We start from the raw sequence: 19,269 nt of genomic DNA, 5'->3' as shown, positions 1-19,269 counted from the left end.
AAAAGCCCCAAACTCCCTTACAGACGGCACGTCAGCGACAAGCCCCATAGCGTGAATTGGGATTTCCCCTAAGAAGCATATGCCAACACGACATGAAAAATAAATTAAGGAACAAAATAAAAAAATCTCTAACCACTTTCCAAAGACTGAACAAAGTTTGCAAGAAGATGTACAACCTAATTGGCTTCTTGCAGTGTATGAAACCTCTCTAAATTTCCTTCAATCCAGCAAAATCTCAAAATCCGATTCACCAAACCAAAGCAAGAATGAGAACCAGGACATGACTTGGTAAAGAAATTAATCACAACCTGAGAACCAGATTCAGCTGTAAAACTTCTAAAGCCATGCTTCCACGCAATATCAATATTCGGAGTCTAGAGACTATAGTTGAAAAAAAGTTGTATAATTTTTAAAACATAAATTTGTAAAACATCAATAGTTTTGAAAAAAAAACGCTATATAATTTAGGAACAGAGGGAATAACATTTCTACTAAACTCAACTCGGTCAAAACATTAAGTTTTAAAACCAAGTTAACTCTTCCTAATAATTAAGTGGTTAAGAGTTTAAGTATGGGATGAGACAGTATATATTCAAACTTCAATGCCACAAATGTACCCCGAAAAAAAAAAACTCAACCCAGTAATTCAATTTTCTTTCAATTCCAACCCGGTAGAGGGATTGGGTGGTATATTTAAGATTGTAAGGATCATGAGCACATGAGCACAAGCCTCAAGTTTTTCTATTAGATAAAAACAGTAAAATCACAAGCAACACGAAGAAAGGGTTTAGGGATCAGGATAAACTCACCTTTCAAATTTTGAAGCCGCAAGCAAGCTGCCCCTCATCCGTGTGTTGCTAATCGAGAAAGGCAAAATAAAAGCCCCTACCTACCAGCGAAACAAAAACCTTGTCTTGACAATGCCATTCATTACACATTTTCAAGCAAGCAACACCAGTGCATGGGTACTTACCAATTCATACAATCGGACTGCGGCACGACACACCTTGAACAGGGCTTAGTGATGGGTCACAGACTTCTGTTCGACAAGGCTTAGTGATGATGGGTCACAAACTTCTCGTCGTGGGTGAAGAGTGGGTGAAGAGTGGAAAGGGATGCTGGTAAAGACCAAAGGAGACGCTGGGTACGGTGAAGAATGGAAAGGGATGGCTGTAAAATCCCTAATTTAAGGGAAATAAAACAAAGGCGGTTCCTTATCCAAACCCGTCGTTGAACATTTTTTGATATTTACAAAAATGCCACCCAGCGAGTTACTAAGACGGTTATTTATAACCGCCTTAGAATTTACGTTGTAAAAAATTATTCTCAGCTTTGATAATTACAAGTTTGCCACCGCGCCACTATTTAAGGCGGTTCTGGATAACCGACTTAAATACTACGTCGTAAAAAAACATTATTCTAGTAGTGAAGGTTGCTTGGTGGCTTTATGTTGGAAGACTGTTGGTAGGATGTGGCATTGGCCTTCTATCTTATGTGGTAACTTTTGTGACTGTGCTATATGTTAACTAGTGGAACTGTTGTTTTGCGTAGCCAGTACAAAAAATATGATTCTCCATAGACACCAAGGTCCTGACTGGAACTTAATAGCATAAATTCAAATGCCTCACTGGAAGATAATGCTACAAATCTTGCTAAGGTTCTATTTATTTTTTATCTAAGCTGTGAATTTTTTAACCATGAATCTTGTATTTTCCTAATTCCTTTTGTGCTATGATAGGATTACTGGACCATATAGGACATGCTATATTTTATACCAAGGTTTCAAATAAACATTAATTTGATAAATGATTGGTTATTATTTAAGATTCTACTGGTGAATTTAGGTAGGTCATTGATCCATCATCAAATGGATGTTATTTTGGCTTAATAACTCTTTTCTTGATTTCTTTGGCAGTAACATCTTGAAATTGAAAAAATTAATAATGAAATTATTGAAGAAATGCTTTGGTTAACGTTTGATTATTATAATTTCGTAGTTATTTAGTATATTTATGTTGATTATTGAGGGGATGCTTATTTAGGTTGAAATGCATTCAAAAAGCCAATGTCAAAATCTATTGAATGCAATCATGCATACATTTTAAGGCAGTTCTTATATTAGAATCGTCTTAGAAATTCTCTACTTTCTAAGACAATTCTTATATCAGAATTGTCTTAGAATGCATACTTTTTAAGACGATTATGATGTAAAAATCATCTTAAAAACATACTTTTTAAGACGGTTTTGATGTATGAATCATCTTAAAATGCATACTTTCTAAGACAAACCATCTTAGAATTCATACTTTCTAAGATGATTTTTGATATAAAAACCGTCTTAGAATATATGTTTTCTAAGACGGTTTTTACATCACAACTGTCTTAGAAAAATCAATTTTTTTACGACGGTTTTTAATGAATTCGTCATCAATGGTATCAACTTTCAATGACATTGACTATAAAGACGGTTCATAACCGTCGTTGAAAGCCATTTTTAACCATCGTTAAATGTTTTTTTTTGCAGTGTATTTTGCTTGATTATATTGTTAAAATGTTTAATTGGTATGTTATTTATAAATATTTTGTTAATATTTTTATATGAAATAGACTCTTACGAGTTTATGAGTTGAGTGCACGAGTCAAGTTTATGAAACTCTCATAAGCGTACGTAAACTTTCGAGTTTGATACCCTTACGGGTATGTGTGTCTAATGATTTCAACATGAAGAGATTATGCAGTTCATAATAGAATCTAGCACTGGTCAAAACCCCAACCTCAGTGTTACAAAGTGTTAATTAGAAGCAATGCACAGAACAGTTCACAAAGTGTTACAAAACCAGAGATATTTTCTTGTTCTTAATCACGTGTGGAGTGAAGACCTAGACAAATGGAAGCGGTTAAAGTGCTGAAGGATGCAAGGTCAACAAATGGTGTCGTCATTGAAACCAAACAAATAAGGGAACATGATGACATTTCAACCACCTCTTTGTGCTCAAAGAATCATGTCACAACTTAAATTGGCTTTCAACTGGCACAAGATTAATATGGCAAGTTGAAAGTGACTCCGATGTAAACCATTTTCTTTAATGAAAGATCTTGATTATTTTGAATATTCTTTCATGATCAATGAATGTTGGCCCGACTGGATTACCATTTAATTTATGTGTTAATTAAAAGAAGGATTTGGGTGTATACGTTGCAAGACTCCATATGTGGGAATTTGGTAGTAGATATACGTAAAAGTAATGCTTAAATATGCTTAAATTTATGCTAAAGGATTGAATTTTGTCTCCATTTTTTAATAATTATTTTATTATTGTGAATCCCTAATATATTAAAATTTTTATTTAAAGTTTTTTTCGCCAATTAAGTGATGATATAACACCATCTAAATCATTTGTAGTGTTCGAAAAATCATTTATAAAATAATATATCATCACTTAATTGATGTTAAAGACTCAAAATAAAATTTTTAATATATGAGATACTCAAAACAATAAAAAAAAATTATTAGAAACTTAAAATAAAATTCGTTCATTTATCACGTACCAACATATTTAACTTAGAAATTATAAACAATTAAAAAATTAAGAATATATTATATATACATATATATAATATACATAATTTTTAATACTCATATATTCAATTCATATATACGCGTGTGTGATTTGAGTTTAACATTTATTGTATATGTCAATTTTTTATATTATCAATCATAAAAGATTATAATCAATATGATTTTTTAGATAAATTATTCTAAATATATCAGCATAGTTATCATACATCACCTTAAAAAAAATACTTATCATGCTTGCTACTTTATATATAATTAGATAATTATATAAAACCTTATACACTATTAATAATACATTACATATATTAATTGCTCATATTTTTATGACCCCTAGTCTCTTCGTTTTATGTATGCTCCGCCCCTAGTTTTATACTCTTATAGAATGGGAATGCTTATTTTCATAAGAGTTAGCAACAACAACACCAACATCAATTGATTGGCAAATTAATTAATTATGAACAAAGTCTGGTTCCAATATGCATGGTAGGAGCTCGTTGATTCAAGAATGCAACTGCAAGCATTGCCATTTAAAGTGGTTGACCCATAACAAAATAAAGAGGCTGAATAGTATCAAAAGAAGAAGAAAAATAGAAAACCCGGGAAATTTTAGACGAAAAAGAAGAAAACATGCAGGAACACACAAATGTACAGCGACACCTGATCGAAAGAAGGGCCCAATTGACAAGGAATTAATGTAAGGAGAAAAGAGGATTAAGGTCGAAGAAATTAATGTAAGGAGAAAAGGCTAAAGACTAAAAAGAGTCCTAAAGAGTTACGAAAGTATAAAAGAGGGAAACTGATTGGACAAAAAATTGACAAGGAAGAGGAAGCTAACGTACGCAAAAAAGTAAAGAAATAAAAACTTTACAATAATCAATAATACTAGCATATAAAATCCACGTCACGAAAAAAAATAATTAATGACATCTTTATATGAACACAAATACAGTAGCTTTTTGCATTGCATTTGCTATAGTTGAAAATATAGTATGTTATTAATTTGTTCTTATTTAATTTGCAGTTACATATACGCATTTATTATTTTGTTTAACCCAATCTTTGATGGGATGTGATACAATAAGCAAATAACAGCCTTTATACGTAGCGTTTCATGAAGTCTTGAACGGTAGTGTACTTTATTTGAGGGTACAATCCACAAGCTTCAACCCCTTCTTCTCCTATCTCAAAATTTGTGAGGCAGCCTTCAAAGCAAACATGATAATAATGTCCCATTCCCACTTGCTGCTCATATGGTTGTCCTGTGTTATTTTGCAAATTAAAGTATTATTATATTTTTAAAAAGAATAAAATGTCGAGAAATTAGATCATATTATGTATGTTACAAAGTTACGTAAGTGAATATTATATGATCAATGATATTGGTTTCACCTTCCATGGAACTCAGAAACTGTTGTGCTGAAATTGAAGATTTGTGCAACTCTTTACCAATCAGTTTCTCCCAAATTTGCACAACCTCTCTCTGGGATAATATGTTTTCAGGTGGCCTTATGTAAACTGTCTTGTTCCGTGTTCTGGGGTCATCTATGGTTTTGATAGTGTACATAGCTATATCATCTTCATCCACATAGATAGCTGCCAAATTCAAGAGATGCACATATATAGTTCAAACAAATTGTGTGGAACAGTTTCAAGAATTCAGAAGAGTCATAAAACATTTATAGGACATAAAGATCAGTTCACTTACCCTTTACGTTTCCATCTCCAAATAAGATCACAGAATCCATAGGGGGGATTATAAAGCCAGGCTGACACAACCCACCAAGAAAGTAACCAGCAAAGCAATTAGCAGAAATATAGGTGAATGGTATGTGAGCCTCTTGAATGGCTTTCCTCACTACCATTTTGTCGTCAAATGTTACTCTTCCAGGTTCCAATGCATGCGCCATTCTTGCCGGATCAGTCCCAAACTCCGAGGGCAAAAATCTCTGCATAGTTTTATTTGATGAAATTTCTTTTCTTGTAATAAATTAACCAATATTATTTGATCATAAAAATCTTGTATGATATGATATGATGAGACTTTATTACATGTAAATGAATTACCTTGATGTTTCCAGCTTCTTTTATTGCATCAACAAGTTTAAGTTGGAGTAGAATTTGGTGGCTGCGGATGTGAACACCAGAAATGGCACAAATGACAACATCAACAAGTTTCACAGCATTCACTAGGCTCTTATGGTCGTTAAATGAACCTGAAACAAGCCTAGCTCCTTGCTCCTTGAATGACAATAGAAGCTGAACTTTCTCAATATCAACACCAATCTCTGGCCTGTGAAGAACAAATGTTTCATGTCCTTGAGCTAAACTAGCCTTCACCAACCTTTTTCCTATGTAGCCAGTTCCCCCAACAATAAGCACTCTGCTCTTTTCCATCTCTAATTCTCTCTCCCTTTCTTGTTAGTGAGGTGGAGATGTGTAAAGTTAGCCCTTATATAATATTATTGAACATGGAATTTGTAGCTTGAAGGTGTGTATCGTGGGTCCTTAAGTCATATATAATACTATATTCGTGTATTGGAGTGTACATGTAGCTTCAAGATTTGAAATGCTATCTATTTTAATTGGCTAGCTTAGTAGGAATACAAATGAACTGTTTTGCTTTGCCTTCGAGGAAAAGCCAATTGTTTCAATGTTTAAGCGTCTTGAATAACAACAGAAGTGCCTCCCTCAACATAAACTTCGCCTGCTATTCACAAAATTACCTCCCATCTAGGGTTAAAAAAAAAAGGAAGATTTTTTTTTTAAAGGTAAATATTAATTACTAATTTATTAGTTTTTATTAGTAGGAGAAATTTAAATTCACAACTTATTTCTCTATTGCTCTCCCTGCGGAAAAAAAAGGCAGAAGTAAAACAGAAATTAAAAGAAAAAGATTTTTCTTATGATTAAACTTGATTTTAGTTTTTACAGTAACCGCACTCTAGATTTTCTTTTTATCTAGCCGTCAAAATATATTATTTTTTTAATCTAACAGTAAGTAGTAATTAACCGTGTATTTATAGTTTAAAAATATTTATGTGTTTTCGCTTTCGTTTCCTTGCCACCTTAATTTTTTTTGTTGTATCTCTATATTCTCTTTAAACAATCACTCTTGATTCCGGGTTTGGACCATATATGCAAGCCAAGTAGTAGTGGGGTATTTTTATCATATTTTTTATTCATTTGACCAACCAAAAATCACCCCGGAGATGATATAATAAAATAATTGAGGAGAAAGAACACTAACCTTACTTCTAAGCGTGATTCTATAATTTCTATTTGTCAGTTGAATGGTTTGTAACCATGTATGCTTTATCTCTCAAAAAAAAAATAAAAATCCATGTATACTTTAATTGTGAAAATTCCCCAACAAGTTGATGTTACAATTACAAGCCTTTGAATTAAACAGAAAGGGGTAAATGAAAATTTTAGTTTCTAAATATTTAAAAGTGATAATTAGTCTTTAAAAAAAGAAAATTCTGATTTAATTTTTAAAAATATAAAAGTATGACAATTATATCTTATAAACATAAATTGTTTTTTGAACTTTTTTATCTTATAAATTATAGTCAAATTAATCTTAAAAAATACAACTTTAAACATTACTCCAAGACATAATTGTTTCACAAAACTAACGATCGGACATAAATATATAATCAGGACCAAAGTTATTTACTCAATCTATCCGGTATAAAATGAAAAAAGAAAAGCAAACATGACGATTTTAAATAGTCTATAAAATAAAAAATTCAATCTTGAAATTAAATTACCCGCACTCAATTATATTAAGATCTCCCCTTAAAAACAGGGAATTGCGACTTTTTTTTTTGACAGATCCTGATATGCAACTTCCGCGGATAAAAATGAGGGATAAAAATTATGTAGAATAGATAGGGAAAGGGGCGTACATCATTAAAAAAAAAAGGAAACTGCCTGAGGCACCCAGCATTTTTGCTAGGACGCCCAGTAATTTCTGAAAATGTCAAAAATACTCATAATCCTTGTGGGTATTTTTGGTTACAAATAGGAGGTTTGGTTTTTAGTTAGCTTTCATTAGTCCTTTTCTCAGTGTTTTTTTTTTTGTTTCCGATGGTGTATGTGCATTGTTCAAGAGGATATGGTGAAATTGAGTGATGGTTATTTATCACCGAAAAAGAAAAAGTACGTAAAGATTTTTTTTAGAAACATACAAATTATTAATCTGTATGACTCATACGGATCATCCATCCGTTGAGCCATACGGATTGACAATCCGTATATTTTTAAATTTTTAAATTTTTTTCAATCTGCATGGATTAATAATTAAATTTTAAATCTTAAATTTTTGTTTCAATATTTTTTATAACTACCAAATTTAATATATTTTTAAATTTGATTTCAGTCATTATCTTAAACTAACAATCTTATCATATTTTAAATTTTAAATTTTAGTTTCAATATTTTTTATAACTACCAAATTTAGTATATTTTTAAATTTGATTTCAATCATTATCTTAAACTGACCATCTTATCATATTTTAAATTTTAAATTTTGGTTTCAATATTTTTTATAACTACCAAATCAAATATATTTTTAAATTTGATTTTAATCATTATCTTAAACTAACAATCTTATCATATTTTAAATTTTGAATTTTAGTTTCATAATTCTTATAATTAAGAGATTTATTGTACAATTAAAAATTATGTTTCAATATTTTTGTAACAAATTTTAATTATTAAAAATTTTCATTTAAATATTTTTTGTAACTAACAAATTTAAATTATTTTTAATTATGGATTCAATATTTTTCATTAGTAACAAATTCAATATCTTTTAAATATTTGTTTCGATTTTTTTTTTAAAATTTAGACAAATATAATATAACAATATTAGAAATTAATTGTTTCACCAATCTAATTTTAATTTTAGCAATCTAATCAAATATTAGTAATAACTAATATTTTTTTATAAATAATATCAATACTTAACATATAAATAAAAAAAATATATAAAATTTCACTAACATTACACTATGAAACAATTTAAATAATAATTGACAAATAAAAAAATTAAAAAAAAAAACAAATTTAGAAGAAGAAAAATTGAAAAAAAAAATTATTCAAAAAAAAAAAAACATACGGGTTAGCAATCCGTATAATCCGTATGGGTCATACGGATTGAACCGTATAAGGTTTTTTTTAGAAAAATGTCATTTTTTTTTAGAGGTAGAAGAAGAACTACAATGACACAGGAAGTGGAGGAAAAAGAAGGAAAAAAGAAAAACCACGGTCGCACAGGAAGTGGAGGAAAAAAAAAAGAACCGCAAGAAGAAGAAGAAGAAGAACCGCAACCACGAAGAAGAAGAAGAACCACAACGAGGAAGAACCACGAACCACCAGGAGAATGAAGGAGATCACGACATGCGTGAAGGAGAATGAAGGAGACCACCACGAGGAGGAAAAAATTCAGCTCGAAGGAAGAAGAAGCACTGTGGCGGGCTAAAAGGAAGACGAAAGAAGGAGCGTCGTAGGAGAGAAATGAATAGTAACTCGTACAGACGAGTCACTTTAACTTTTTATATCAAAATGGTGAAGAGCATTTTAGCCCTTTCACCAACGTTGCTGGTGTCCCAGCAAAATTGGGGGTTGCCCAAAGCAACACTCTTAAAAAAATTGGACCATATATGAAATCATGTGATTCTGTAAGAATATTTTTTAAGGAAATAAAAGGAGTATATTATACAGTAATGATATAGGAGTGACACTTATTTTACGTCCATTTTTTTTTCTATCTCTATCTTATTAAATCATATTACGTATCAAACTTACATATCTCTTAAGGTTCTTGGTTGTTGGAGCAAAGAGACGGTCGTGTCTCGAACCTGGAACAGAAAATGGTATTGCAACAAGCAAACTTAATAGACTACATATTTCTTGGAGAGCGTTTGGATAAAGAATTTTAACTAAGGAAAATAATTTATCAGAGAATTTAAATTTCTTTAATCTAAAATTCATTATTTGGATGTTTTTTTTTACGAAGAATTTAAATTTTTAGAATTTTAAACAACTAAAAATGTGAAATTTTAATTTCCTTCTAAAAGGTGAAAAATTGAATTTCTCTTCTTGATATAAGAACCTTCCAAAATGTTAGTGTATTTCCTTTATAACCTTCATCCTCTCTTCCACCTGAAAGTTTTTGAAATCCCGTTCTCGAACTTGTGACTCTTTTCTCATTTCGATGATGATCCTATCATTCAAGAAACATCGGAGCTCGTGAAACGTCGATCGGGTGCGGATGTAGGGGACACGTAGAATTGCACCCGGCAGTTAAGGGAACAGCCGTCATTGCCTATCACGCGGTGGAGGTGCTCACCGGCACAAAGGACCTGAGCCATGACTTGCGCCGTTGACTGAATGTTGTGGTCGATATGATAGTGTATGTTGTCGTGTCTCGGTCCCATTGTGACTCCCCATACTGCATCAATATTTTTCTGTTTGGAAGCACATCAATCATATCTTTTTTTCTCTTTGCATTCATTTTCTTTCATCCTAACAATTTTAATTTTTTTTATCTAAACACGAAATTTTGAAAATAAAAGAATTCCCATTTAAGTATTTAAAATTTTTAGAATTTAAAATTTCTCAAAATTTTAAATTTCCTAATCCAAACACACTCTTAAGGTGTCCAATAAAATTGGATATTGATAAATATTTATCCAATATTATATAAGGAGCTTATTGAACTTTATTCCTAATTAAGTTCTATAAATAGAGCAAACGTGTAATAAAAAATAAAATATTTTATTAAAAATGTCTCATTCTTAATTATCAAACTGTTAATATCTCTATACCAAAAAAAAAACTGTTAATATCAAACCTAAATGATAAAATAATAACACCCTTATTTATAGATAAGCAATATCTTAAGAATTTAAAGCATAACAAAATTCTTAAAAATAAAATTATTTAATTTTAAATAACAGATATTTAAGCATATATTTTTAATAAAATTCCTATTTTCTTCTCTACATCCTGATGAAGGAAAGTTGAGTCATTCCTATTTGTATAAACGAGAAGAGAAAAGAAAAACCCCCAAAAGAGAAGAATAGAGATTTCTTGGTGCGGAAAAGAAAAGAAAACCCCCCAAAAAGTTGAGCCAATATTTTATATGAATTTTTTTCATTTTATAATACAGTAATGAATTTATATTTTGAGGATAATTAGAAATATTATCGATTTGAATATTCAAACTTTCTTTTTTAAAAAAAGTTTCATAAATAATATATATAGATATATAGCTTATTTAGTAAAAACAAGCCTGGATACCAACTAAATTAGGTTTACAGGAAGGGAGAATATTATATTATCATTCAACTATATAATACGTACTGCTGCTGGTGGGAAACACCGCATAACTTGGTTTTTTTACCAAAGTACACACTCTCTCTCTATTCTTTTCCCAAAATACTACTTTGAAGATTTATTCCCAAAGTACACCTGTTTGGGCAAACTTCAGGGAAGTCGGGTAACGTTCTTCTATTTTTTTATTTTTTTTTTATAAAAAAGTTTTTATATTATTAAAATTAAATATTATATTATATAAAATTATTTTTAAATAATTTGAAAATTAGTTATTTATTAAATTAATTTATGTAATATTATTTTATAATTTAATTTTGTTATTAAGAAAATGATATTATTAAATTTAAGTGTTTTTGTTATATTATTTAAATTATTTAAGATATTTTTTGGTGAATATATGTTTTAAAATTTAAATTTTGTATAATAATATATTTATTTTAGTAAATATTTATTTTGTATAATAATCTGAATTTTAAAATTTTTAATTTAACTATTTTACTAAATATAATTAGTTTGTTTATGTTTTTAGATTTAATTAAAAATGATAAAACTAAAGCTTTTAACAATTTATTTATATAAGAACATTATACTACGTCATCAATAAAATATTTAAACAATGACATTTGTCTAAGGAAAAACTAAGATGAGGATACATTAGGACAATTATTTCTGCTATGACCATGTTGCCGACAAAGTCCACATTTTTTTCTACTTGCTCGTTCATTTTCGTCTTCGTCCATCTCAGTAGGAATGCGAGTTGAAACGGGACGACCCTTTACAGTCCTCTTTCTCCTTGGATCAGGACCCCACTGATCTCCTTCATATTCTTGCCACATTGATTCGTGTGGCAATAAACCAAAGGAGTTGTCGTAGATGTGCAAAATGTGTTGTAAAGTGAATATCATCGGCACATAGGTCATGGGATCAACATTGACAGATTTACAGGCAGCCATGACGTGAGAACACGGTAAATGTTTAGCCTGAAATTCACCACAATCACACTTTTGGGATTGTAACATTACTCTAAACCTTCCAGGTGGTCTGGGTGTTTCAAGTGGGGATTGAGTCTCGGTTATAATAAAAGTGTGATTGTGTCTGTCGAATTCATTTACAATGTGTGTATTAGATTCTTGTTGACCACTATTGATTGCATCGAAGACGACTTCAGAATACTGTGAGCCGGAGTTGATCATTGCCTGAGTTTGTCGACCTCTATTAGCAAAGAGTTGTGCGGTCTTGAAATAGGTCTCCTCAACCAATGATGACACCGGCAAATGTCTTGTGTTTTTGAACATGGAATTAACAGACTCTGACAAATTGGTAGTCATATGTCCCCAACGCTTCCCCTCATCAAAGCATTGTACCCATTTTTGTTTGGGTAATTGATCAAGCCATTCAGCTGCACTTGGCTTATTCGCACGAATATCCCCAAGATGTCGCCAGTGCATCTTCTCTGTGTATGCGTACCCTGTAAATATTTAATCAATGTATTATGTTATAAAATTTGATTGAAAGAAAATTATAACGAATAAATAAAATAGATTCTCACCAGCCAACATAAGTGGTTTCTTTAAATGTTTGCAGTTTGAGTTACCACGAAGAAAGTTTTGTGCAATGTGGCGCAGGCAAAAGAAATGGGATGTGTCCTGGACCCATAAGTTACTTGGGTTGTTGTAGGCACTTATAATTGAGGGGTGTCGGTCTGAAATAAGAGAAATGTTAATTTGCGGAGTAACATGTCTTCTCAAATTCTTTAGAAAAAACCCCCAAGCTGAAGTTGTCTCCCCTTCTACAATGGCATAGGCAATCGGGAAGATATGGTTAGCTCCATCTTGTGCGGTAGCTATCAACAGTGTGCCAGTATACTTTCCGTAAAGCCATGTACCGTCTACTTGTACAATGAGTTTGCAATATGCAAAACCATTAATGCATGGACCAAATGACCAAAAGACACGTTTAAACAATCTTTTGCCCGGTACTATTTCTCCCCCCTCATACAAGGATTCTGTTTGAGCAGCGACCACAGTCCCGGGAACACAAGATTGCAAAGCTCCGAAAAGTTTTGGCAGTTTGGCATATGATTCTTCCCAGTTTCCATGAATCATCTCCAATGCTTTTTGCTTTGCTAACCATGTCTTCTTGTAGGATGGGGTATAATTCATGAACGTTTTAATCTCTGCAATCAATGTCTTGATGGAGACAGTTGGGTTTGTTTTGACAATTGGTTGGATGATCTGTGCTATGACGTGTTTGTCGAGTTGGCGATGATCTTGTGTAAGCATCGGCACGAGACAAGTGTGATGACCTCTGATACTCTTGATAATCCATTTGTTATGCCTCTTTGAATTGCATGCGCCCAAGCTCCATGTACAACCATTTTCATGTAACTTGCAGACGAAGTGTAGCCTTCTTTGGTCAGAGTAAATTGTTCTGCAATCAAAATGATTTCTGATGTTGTATTCTTTGATTGCTCGAATACATTGTGATTTGTCATCGAAGGTCATGCCAACCTCGAGTACACCGACTGATGGTTGTACATTGTGTTGCTGATGAACAAAATGGGGTCGATCAATATAGTGTGGTAGGTGGTCAAAGTTCAAGTCTACTGGACACCTAGGTTGCTGATATTGCAACGGAGGTGACGGAGGTGTCGTTGGTCTGCCAACACCCTCGTCATCGGTTTGGTCATCACTTTGGTCATCGCTTTGCTGATTGATGTGATCAAAGAATTGTTGATCCTCATCCTCAGTAAAATCATCCATGTTTTCATGATGAAATCGTATAATAGGATCTTCGTTAGCAATGGGATGTTCATCTCGGTTTGATGTTTGCGTTTGTGGTAGTTGTGAAGGTGGCGTAAAGGGGGATGAAGGATGGTTTTGTTGGTCAAAGGAGGTTTGTTGGCCATGAAAAAAGGAATCATTCTCGGATAATATTTGTGTGTATGAAGTATAAATGTCAAAGGGGTCTTGTGATTCAAGGTTGTTGTATGAAGATACTGGATTATTGAGGTCTATGTTGTTGTACGGTAACTGTTGTGGAGGCGGTAGTTGTAGTTGTGGACATGAGGGTTGTGGAGACGATGGTTGTGGTTGAGAAATAAGCTCAGTAACAGCATAGAATTCGGCAGAATTCAATTGTGGATTCTGGATAATTGTTTCCATCGCGCCTCTAAGATCATCATTGTCGAATAGTTGAGCCGAAATAAAACGTGTCTGACCGAGATGAATTGAAATAGGGACACGAAATAACAATTGAGCAACTTGTTCAGTTGCTCGAGTAGGAAGACGATTGTTAATTTTTCGAATGAATTGTGTAAACGTAATAGAACGACTGGCGTAAAAAAATATTGGGGTCGTACATTGGTACGTCGATCCTTGAACTGGATCGTCTACAATGTGACCACTGTGGTAAATGAGGGTCGGAATTTCTTTAGGTGGAGCCATGGTGGTGCTTATGGGATATGAGTGGAAATGGTGTGAGAGTTACAAATCGAGTTTTGTTTTGTGAGAAAATTGTTGTGTATGATATGTTGTTGTCAAATGGTGATATTATATATAGGCTGAGAAAGTTTAGTACCAGAGTTAGATTGTAATGTTAGGTGGGAGAGTTAGATTGGAAGGTTAGGTTGGGAGAGTTAGTTACGAGGGTTAGATGAGAGGGTTAGGTGGGAGTGTTAGATTGGAAGGTTAGATGGGAGAGTTAGATTGGAAGGTTAGGTGGGAGAGTTAGTTACGAGGGTTAGATGGGAGGGTTAGGTGAGAGTGTTAGATTGGAAGGTTAGGTAAGATAGTTAGATCGGAAGGTTAGATGGGAGGGTTAGGCAGCAAAGTTAGTTACGACGGTTAGGTAGGAGAGTTAGGTGGGACATTAAGTGCATGTGAGTAATTTAGTGTACACATGTGAGTGAACAGTATGCAACCTCACACATTAATATACATGACAGACTGTTCGTTTAATCATGATTGTTGACCGCAGTGTTCTGTATCGCATGCCAAGGTCACATGGATTGTTCAGAAACATGTTAATGGGATAAACATACGCATGTGAGTGAACAGTGTGCAACACCAAACTTCAAAGCATCTCTGAAATGATGCATATGTAGACTATTATTACTGAAGTAAATTAAAAATAACAACTTCAAAGCATGCAACAACTACAACTAGATAATAAAGACGGAGAAAAACTTCAATGCAATACAACAACAAAATATGTTAAATTATTCATTCTAATTTCATGGTATTCTCCAGCTTCTGCTCCATGTCGGCCCAACTTAGGTCATTAACTTGAGTAGGTGATAATGAATTATGAACATCAACTTTAAGTTCCATACATATTACACTTCTCATATTGAGAAATGTATGAAACATGCATGAGACACCTTCTTCGTCAATAATTTGAATTGCCCTATATTGAACTTCACCATTTAATTGATATACAGGACAACGATACCAAAGGGTATTAATTATAGGCGTAACACCATTATCTGTAATTGATGACTGTATTGCAGTGATTATATTTGGCAGCGTCATTGTTGGATTCAAGAGTAACGACTTTGTGTTGTCACCTCTGAAAATTGCATTTGCACTTGAACTTTGAATGATTTCACCATTGATATAAACGTACACACAAATAGGCTCAGACCTCATTGCTAGCCCTCTCTGTTTTCTCTCACAATTTGATTAGACACAACAGTGCAAAGTATTAGGTGACATGGTAGGTTTATATATGCAATCAATCACGGGTCCATGGTTCACGTGAATTAGAATCTCGATGCATCACAGTACCACAGTCGTGTTAATGTGCTTTGGAATCTCGAGGCCTTACAACGAGACAAAATATAAATGTGGTTTGGAATCTCGAGGCATTACAATTACATTAAGTGTAATGTTGAGGCCATGTGAAATGTTGAGAACAAAGCTAATGCGGTTATCGTACGCATGTGGGTGAATAGTGTGCACGAAAATGTCATTGGTTCACGTGCATTAGAATCTCGATGTGTGACAGTACCACAGTTGATGTTAATGTGCTTTGGAATCTCGAGGCCTTGCAACGAGACAATTTATAAATGTGCTTTGGATTCTCGAGACATTTATAATTACCTTAACGTACGCATGCGGGTGAACAGTGTGCACGAAACTTTAGTGATTCACGTGAATTAGAATCTCGATGCACCACAGTACCATAGTCATGTTAACGTGCTTTGGAATCTCGAGGCCTTGCAACGAGACAAATTATAAATGTGCTTTGGAATCTCGAGGCACTACAGTTATCTTAAGTGTATTTGTGCTTGCAAAACCGAACATAGTGTAAATAATAAATAGATGAGAGGTGCATGTCAATACCACATGTGCATCACCCAACTTCAAATTTTATATCATTTGTATTCGGTTTACCATTTGACATCATTCTCATGGATGATAAACCTCTATTGCGTCATCAACATGTTCATCGTTCACGTACTACGATTAATGAGTTAATCACTTCCTATTACCATACAATACCTGAACCAGAACCACAAATTATACCATTATTATCGTCTACCGGGTTCCAACATATTGCCTTAATCAAACAGTGTAAAATTGATCCTGCATTGATCACTGCATTGGTTGAACGATGGAGGCCTGAAACACATACCTTTCACCTGCCATGGGGAGAGTGCACCATCACACTCGAAGATGTTGCACTTCATCTAGGCATTAGAGTCGATGGTCGTGTTGTGACTGGACCTAGCTTCTTACATTGGGATGAGTTATGCCACGAGTTACTAGGGGAAGTCCCTCCCGAAAATGCACGTAAAGGAGCCGCACTGAAGCTAACATGGTTGCTAAACATGTTGCGCGCACCATTGCCTGAAGAACCAACAACGCACCAACTACAATGCAGGTGTAGAGCTTACATAATGTACATGATTGGCGGTGCTTTAATTCCTGATAAATCTGGAAATAGAGTTCATTTAATGTATTTGAACCTATTACGTGATTTGAACAAGACAAAAAAATATAGTTGGGGTTCGGCTTGCTTAGCAAACCTGTATAGAGAACTATGTCGAGCATCATCGGAGGTTGGTAAATCTATGGGTGGTTGTGTCATACTATTGCAGTCATGGGCTTGGTACCACATGCCTTTTATTGCACCAAGAGTCCCACGACCAGAAACAACTTTTCCACTGGCTAAAAGGTTATTTACATATAGCGAAATGTAAATTTTTTTATTTCAATGACGTGTATTATAACATTAAAATGAATACTGATTATGTATGTTTTACATTTTAGATGGAGTGGTGGTAGATTAGAATATAGGGCCACACCGCATGGTGACTTAGTCGGATATAGGTCTCGTATAGATCATATGGAGAGCCATGAGGTATGATACTATCATGATCTGCACCTTAAATATAAACATACATACTAACATGTTGCCTTGTTGGCATATATTTCAGTTTTCTTGGATCCCATATAGAGGATTTGAAGAACACCTACCCAGATGTGCATATAGAGACATGGAGATTTGGTCTGCATGTACTGCAATTATTTGTTTCTCGATTGTCGAATGGCATCAAACAAATCGAGTGAAGCTACAGTTTGGACTACAACAAGATATCCCTGTTGATCCCATGAATCTTGATTTACTTCACCAAATTGACATGCGAGGCAATCATTACACTGATTGGATGGAATATCATGCGGAGTGGATTAATATCTGGAAAAACAAACACAACGATATTTTAGCTGGTCAATGGGTTGAAGGAATAGTGACACATACACCAACGTACATGGAATGGTATAGAAAAAACACTACTTTGTTCTTGTCTATTGAACAACAACTACATGATCCACGCACAACAATTACACAAAATGTTGCAAGGTCAGGTGTTGAACAAACACATTTTGAAATTCCACATCCTCAGTCAATGTATTCTACTCCTTCACCTGTTCATCAAACTTTTGGCCACACTGGCGAGTCAGTCACCGCAACCACCCATGAATGGATGACCGATTTATTTGGCGTCGATTTCAATACACCAAATTCAGCGACATCATATTTAGCTACTTTACAACAGTTCGATGCACCGCATTCGTTAGGAGAACAAGGTGAAAGTTCTTCAGCTGCAACAACCAACATTGAAAATACTAACATAGAACAACAACATGATCATGACGTGGAAGAACCAGTCATACTGGAAAGAAGAAATCCTCGACGTAATCGGCGTCCACCACCTTGTGGGACTGGTCATCGTCTTGGTCATTGAACGTCAGAGAATCCAAAAAAAATTATTTAGTGCACCAGTTCCATCGACTAACACCTCAAAATACAAGTACAAAATAAAAAAAAAACTATGATTTGGACCCTTGCAACTATGTTTAAGAGCCCATGTTCTGCATTTTTTTAAAATTATGTCCAACACATTAATAATGTTTGTGACTCATTTTTTCTATAGTTTGAACGTCAAAGAATCCAAAAAAAATTATTTCGTGCACCAGTTCCATCGAATAGCACCTCAAAATACAAGTACAAAATCAAAAAAACTATGATTTGGACCCTTACAACTATGCTTAAGAGCCAATGTTCTGCATTTCTTTAAAATTATGTCCAACACATTAATGATGTGTGTGCCTCATTTTTTCTATAGTTTGAACGTCAGAGAATCCAAAAAAAATTATTTCGTGCACCAGTTCCATCGACTAGCACCTCAAAATACAAGTACAAAATCAAAAAAACTATGATTTGGACCCTTGCAACTATGTTTAAGAGCCCATGTTCTGCATTTCTTTAAAATTATGTCCAACACATTAATGATGTTTGTGACTCATTTTTTCTATAGTTTGAACGTCAAAGAATCCAAAAAAAATTATTTCGTGCACCAGTTCCATCGACTAGCACCTCAAAATACAAGTACAAAATCAAAAAAACTATGATTTGGACCCTTACAACTATGCTTAAGAGCCCATGTTCTGCATTTCTTTAAAATTATGTTCAACACATTAATGATGTGTGTGCCTCATTTTTTCTATAGTTTGAACGTCAGAGAATCCAAAAAAAATTATTTCGTGCACCAGTTCCATCGACTAGCACCTCAAAATACAAGTACAAAATCAAAAAAACTATGATTTGGACCCTTGCAACTATGTTTAAGAGCCCATGTTCTGCATTTTTTTAAAATTATGTCCAACACATTAATGATGTTTGTGACTCATTTTTTCTATAGTTTGAACGTCAAAGAATCCAAAAAAAATTATTTCGCGCACCAGTTCCATCGACTAGCACCTCAAAATACAAGTACAAAATCAGAAAAACTATGATTTGGACCCTTACAACTATGCTTAAGAGCCCATGTTCTGCATTTC

At 33.5% G+C, this 19,269-nt stretch overlaps 3 protein-coding genes across 3 annotated transcripts in view; all 3 read right to left on the bottom strand.

Moving 5' to 3' along the window:
* LOC100775921 (uncharacterized protein At4g15970) overlaps nt 1-19,269 on the bottom strand; it is a 27,948-nt gene that overhangs the window by 6,320 nt on the left and 2,359 nt on the right. The window lies entirely within an intron of this gene.
* Nucleotides 4,488-6,000, bottom strand: LOC100780465 (isoflavone reductase homolog). The gene is made up of 4 exons (NM_001254275.3): nt 5,642-6,000; nt 5,283-5,523; nt 4,967-5,170; nt 4,488-4,836 (listed from the first exon to the last, which is right to left on the bottom strand). Exons 1-4 carry the CDS (start codon nt 5,969-5,971, stop codon nt 4,673-4,675), a joined length of 939 nt encoding a protein of 312 aa, NP_001241204.1. The 5' UTR covers nt 5,972-6,000; the 3' UTR covers nt 4,488-4,672.
* On the bottom strand, nt 11,499-14,433 carry LOC106794650 (uncharacterized). The gene is made up of 2 exons (XM_014762313.3): nt 12,471-14,433; nt 11,499-12,389 (listed from the first exon to the last, which is right to left on the bottom strand). Exons 1-2 carry the CDS (start codon nt 14,365-14,367, stop codon nt 11,560-11,562), a joined length of 2,727 nt encoding a protein of 908 aa, XP_014617799.1. The 5' UTR covers nt 14,368-14,433; the 3' UTR covers nt 11,499-11,559.

Source organism: Glycine max, chromosome 9 (assembly GCF_000004515.6).
Source record: "Glycine max cultivar Williams 82 chromosome 9, Glycine_max_v4.0, whole genome shotgun sequence".
NCBI lineage: Eukaryota > Viridiplantae > Streptophyta > Magnoliopsida > Fabales > Fabaceae > Glycine > Glycine max.
This window is presented reverse-complemented; position numbering and strand designations above follow the sequence as displayed.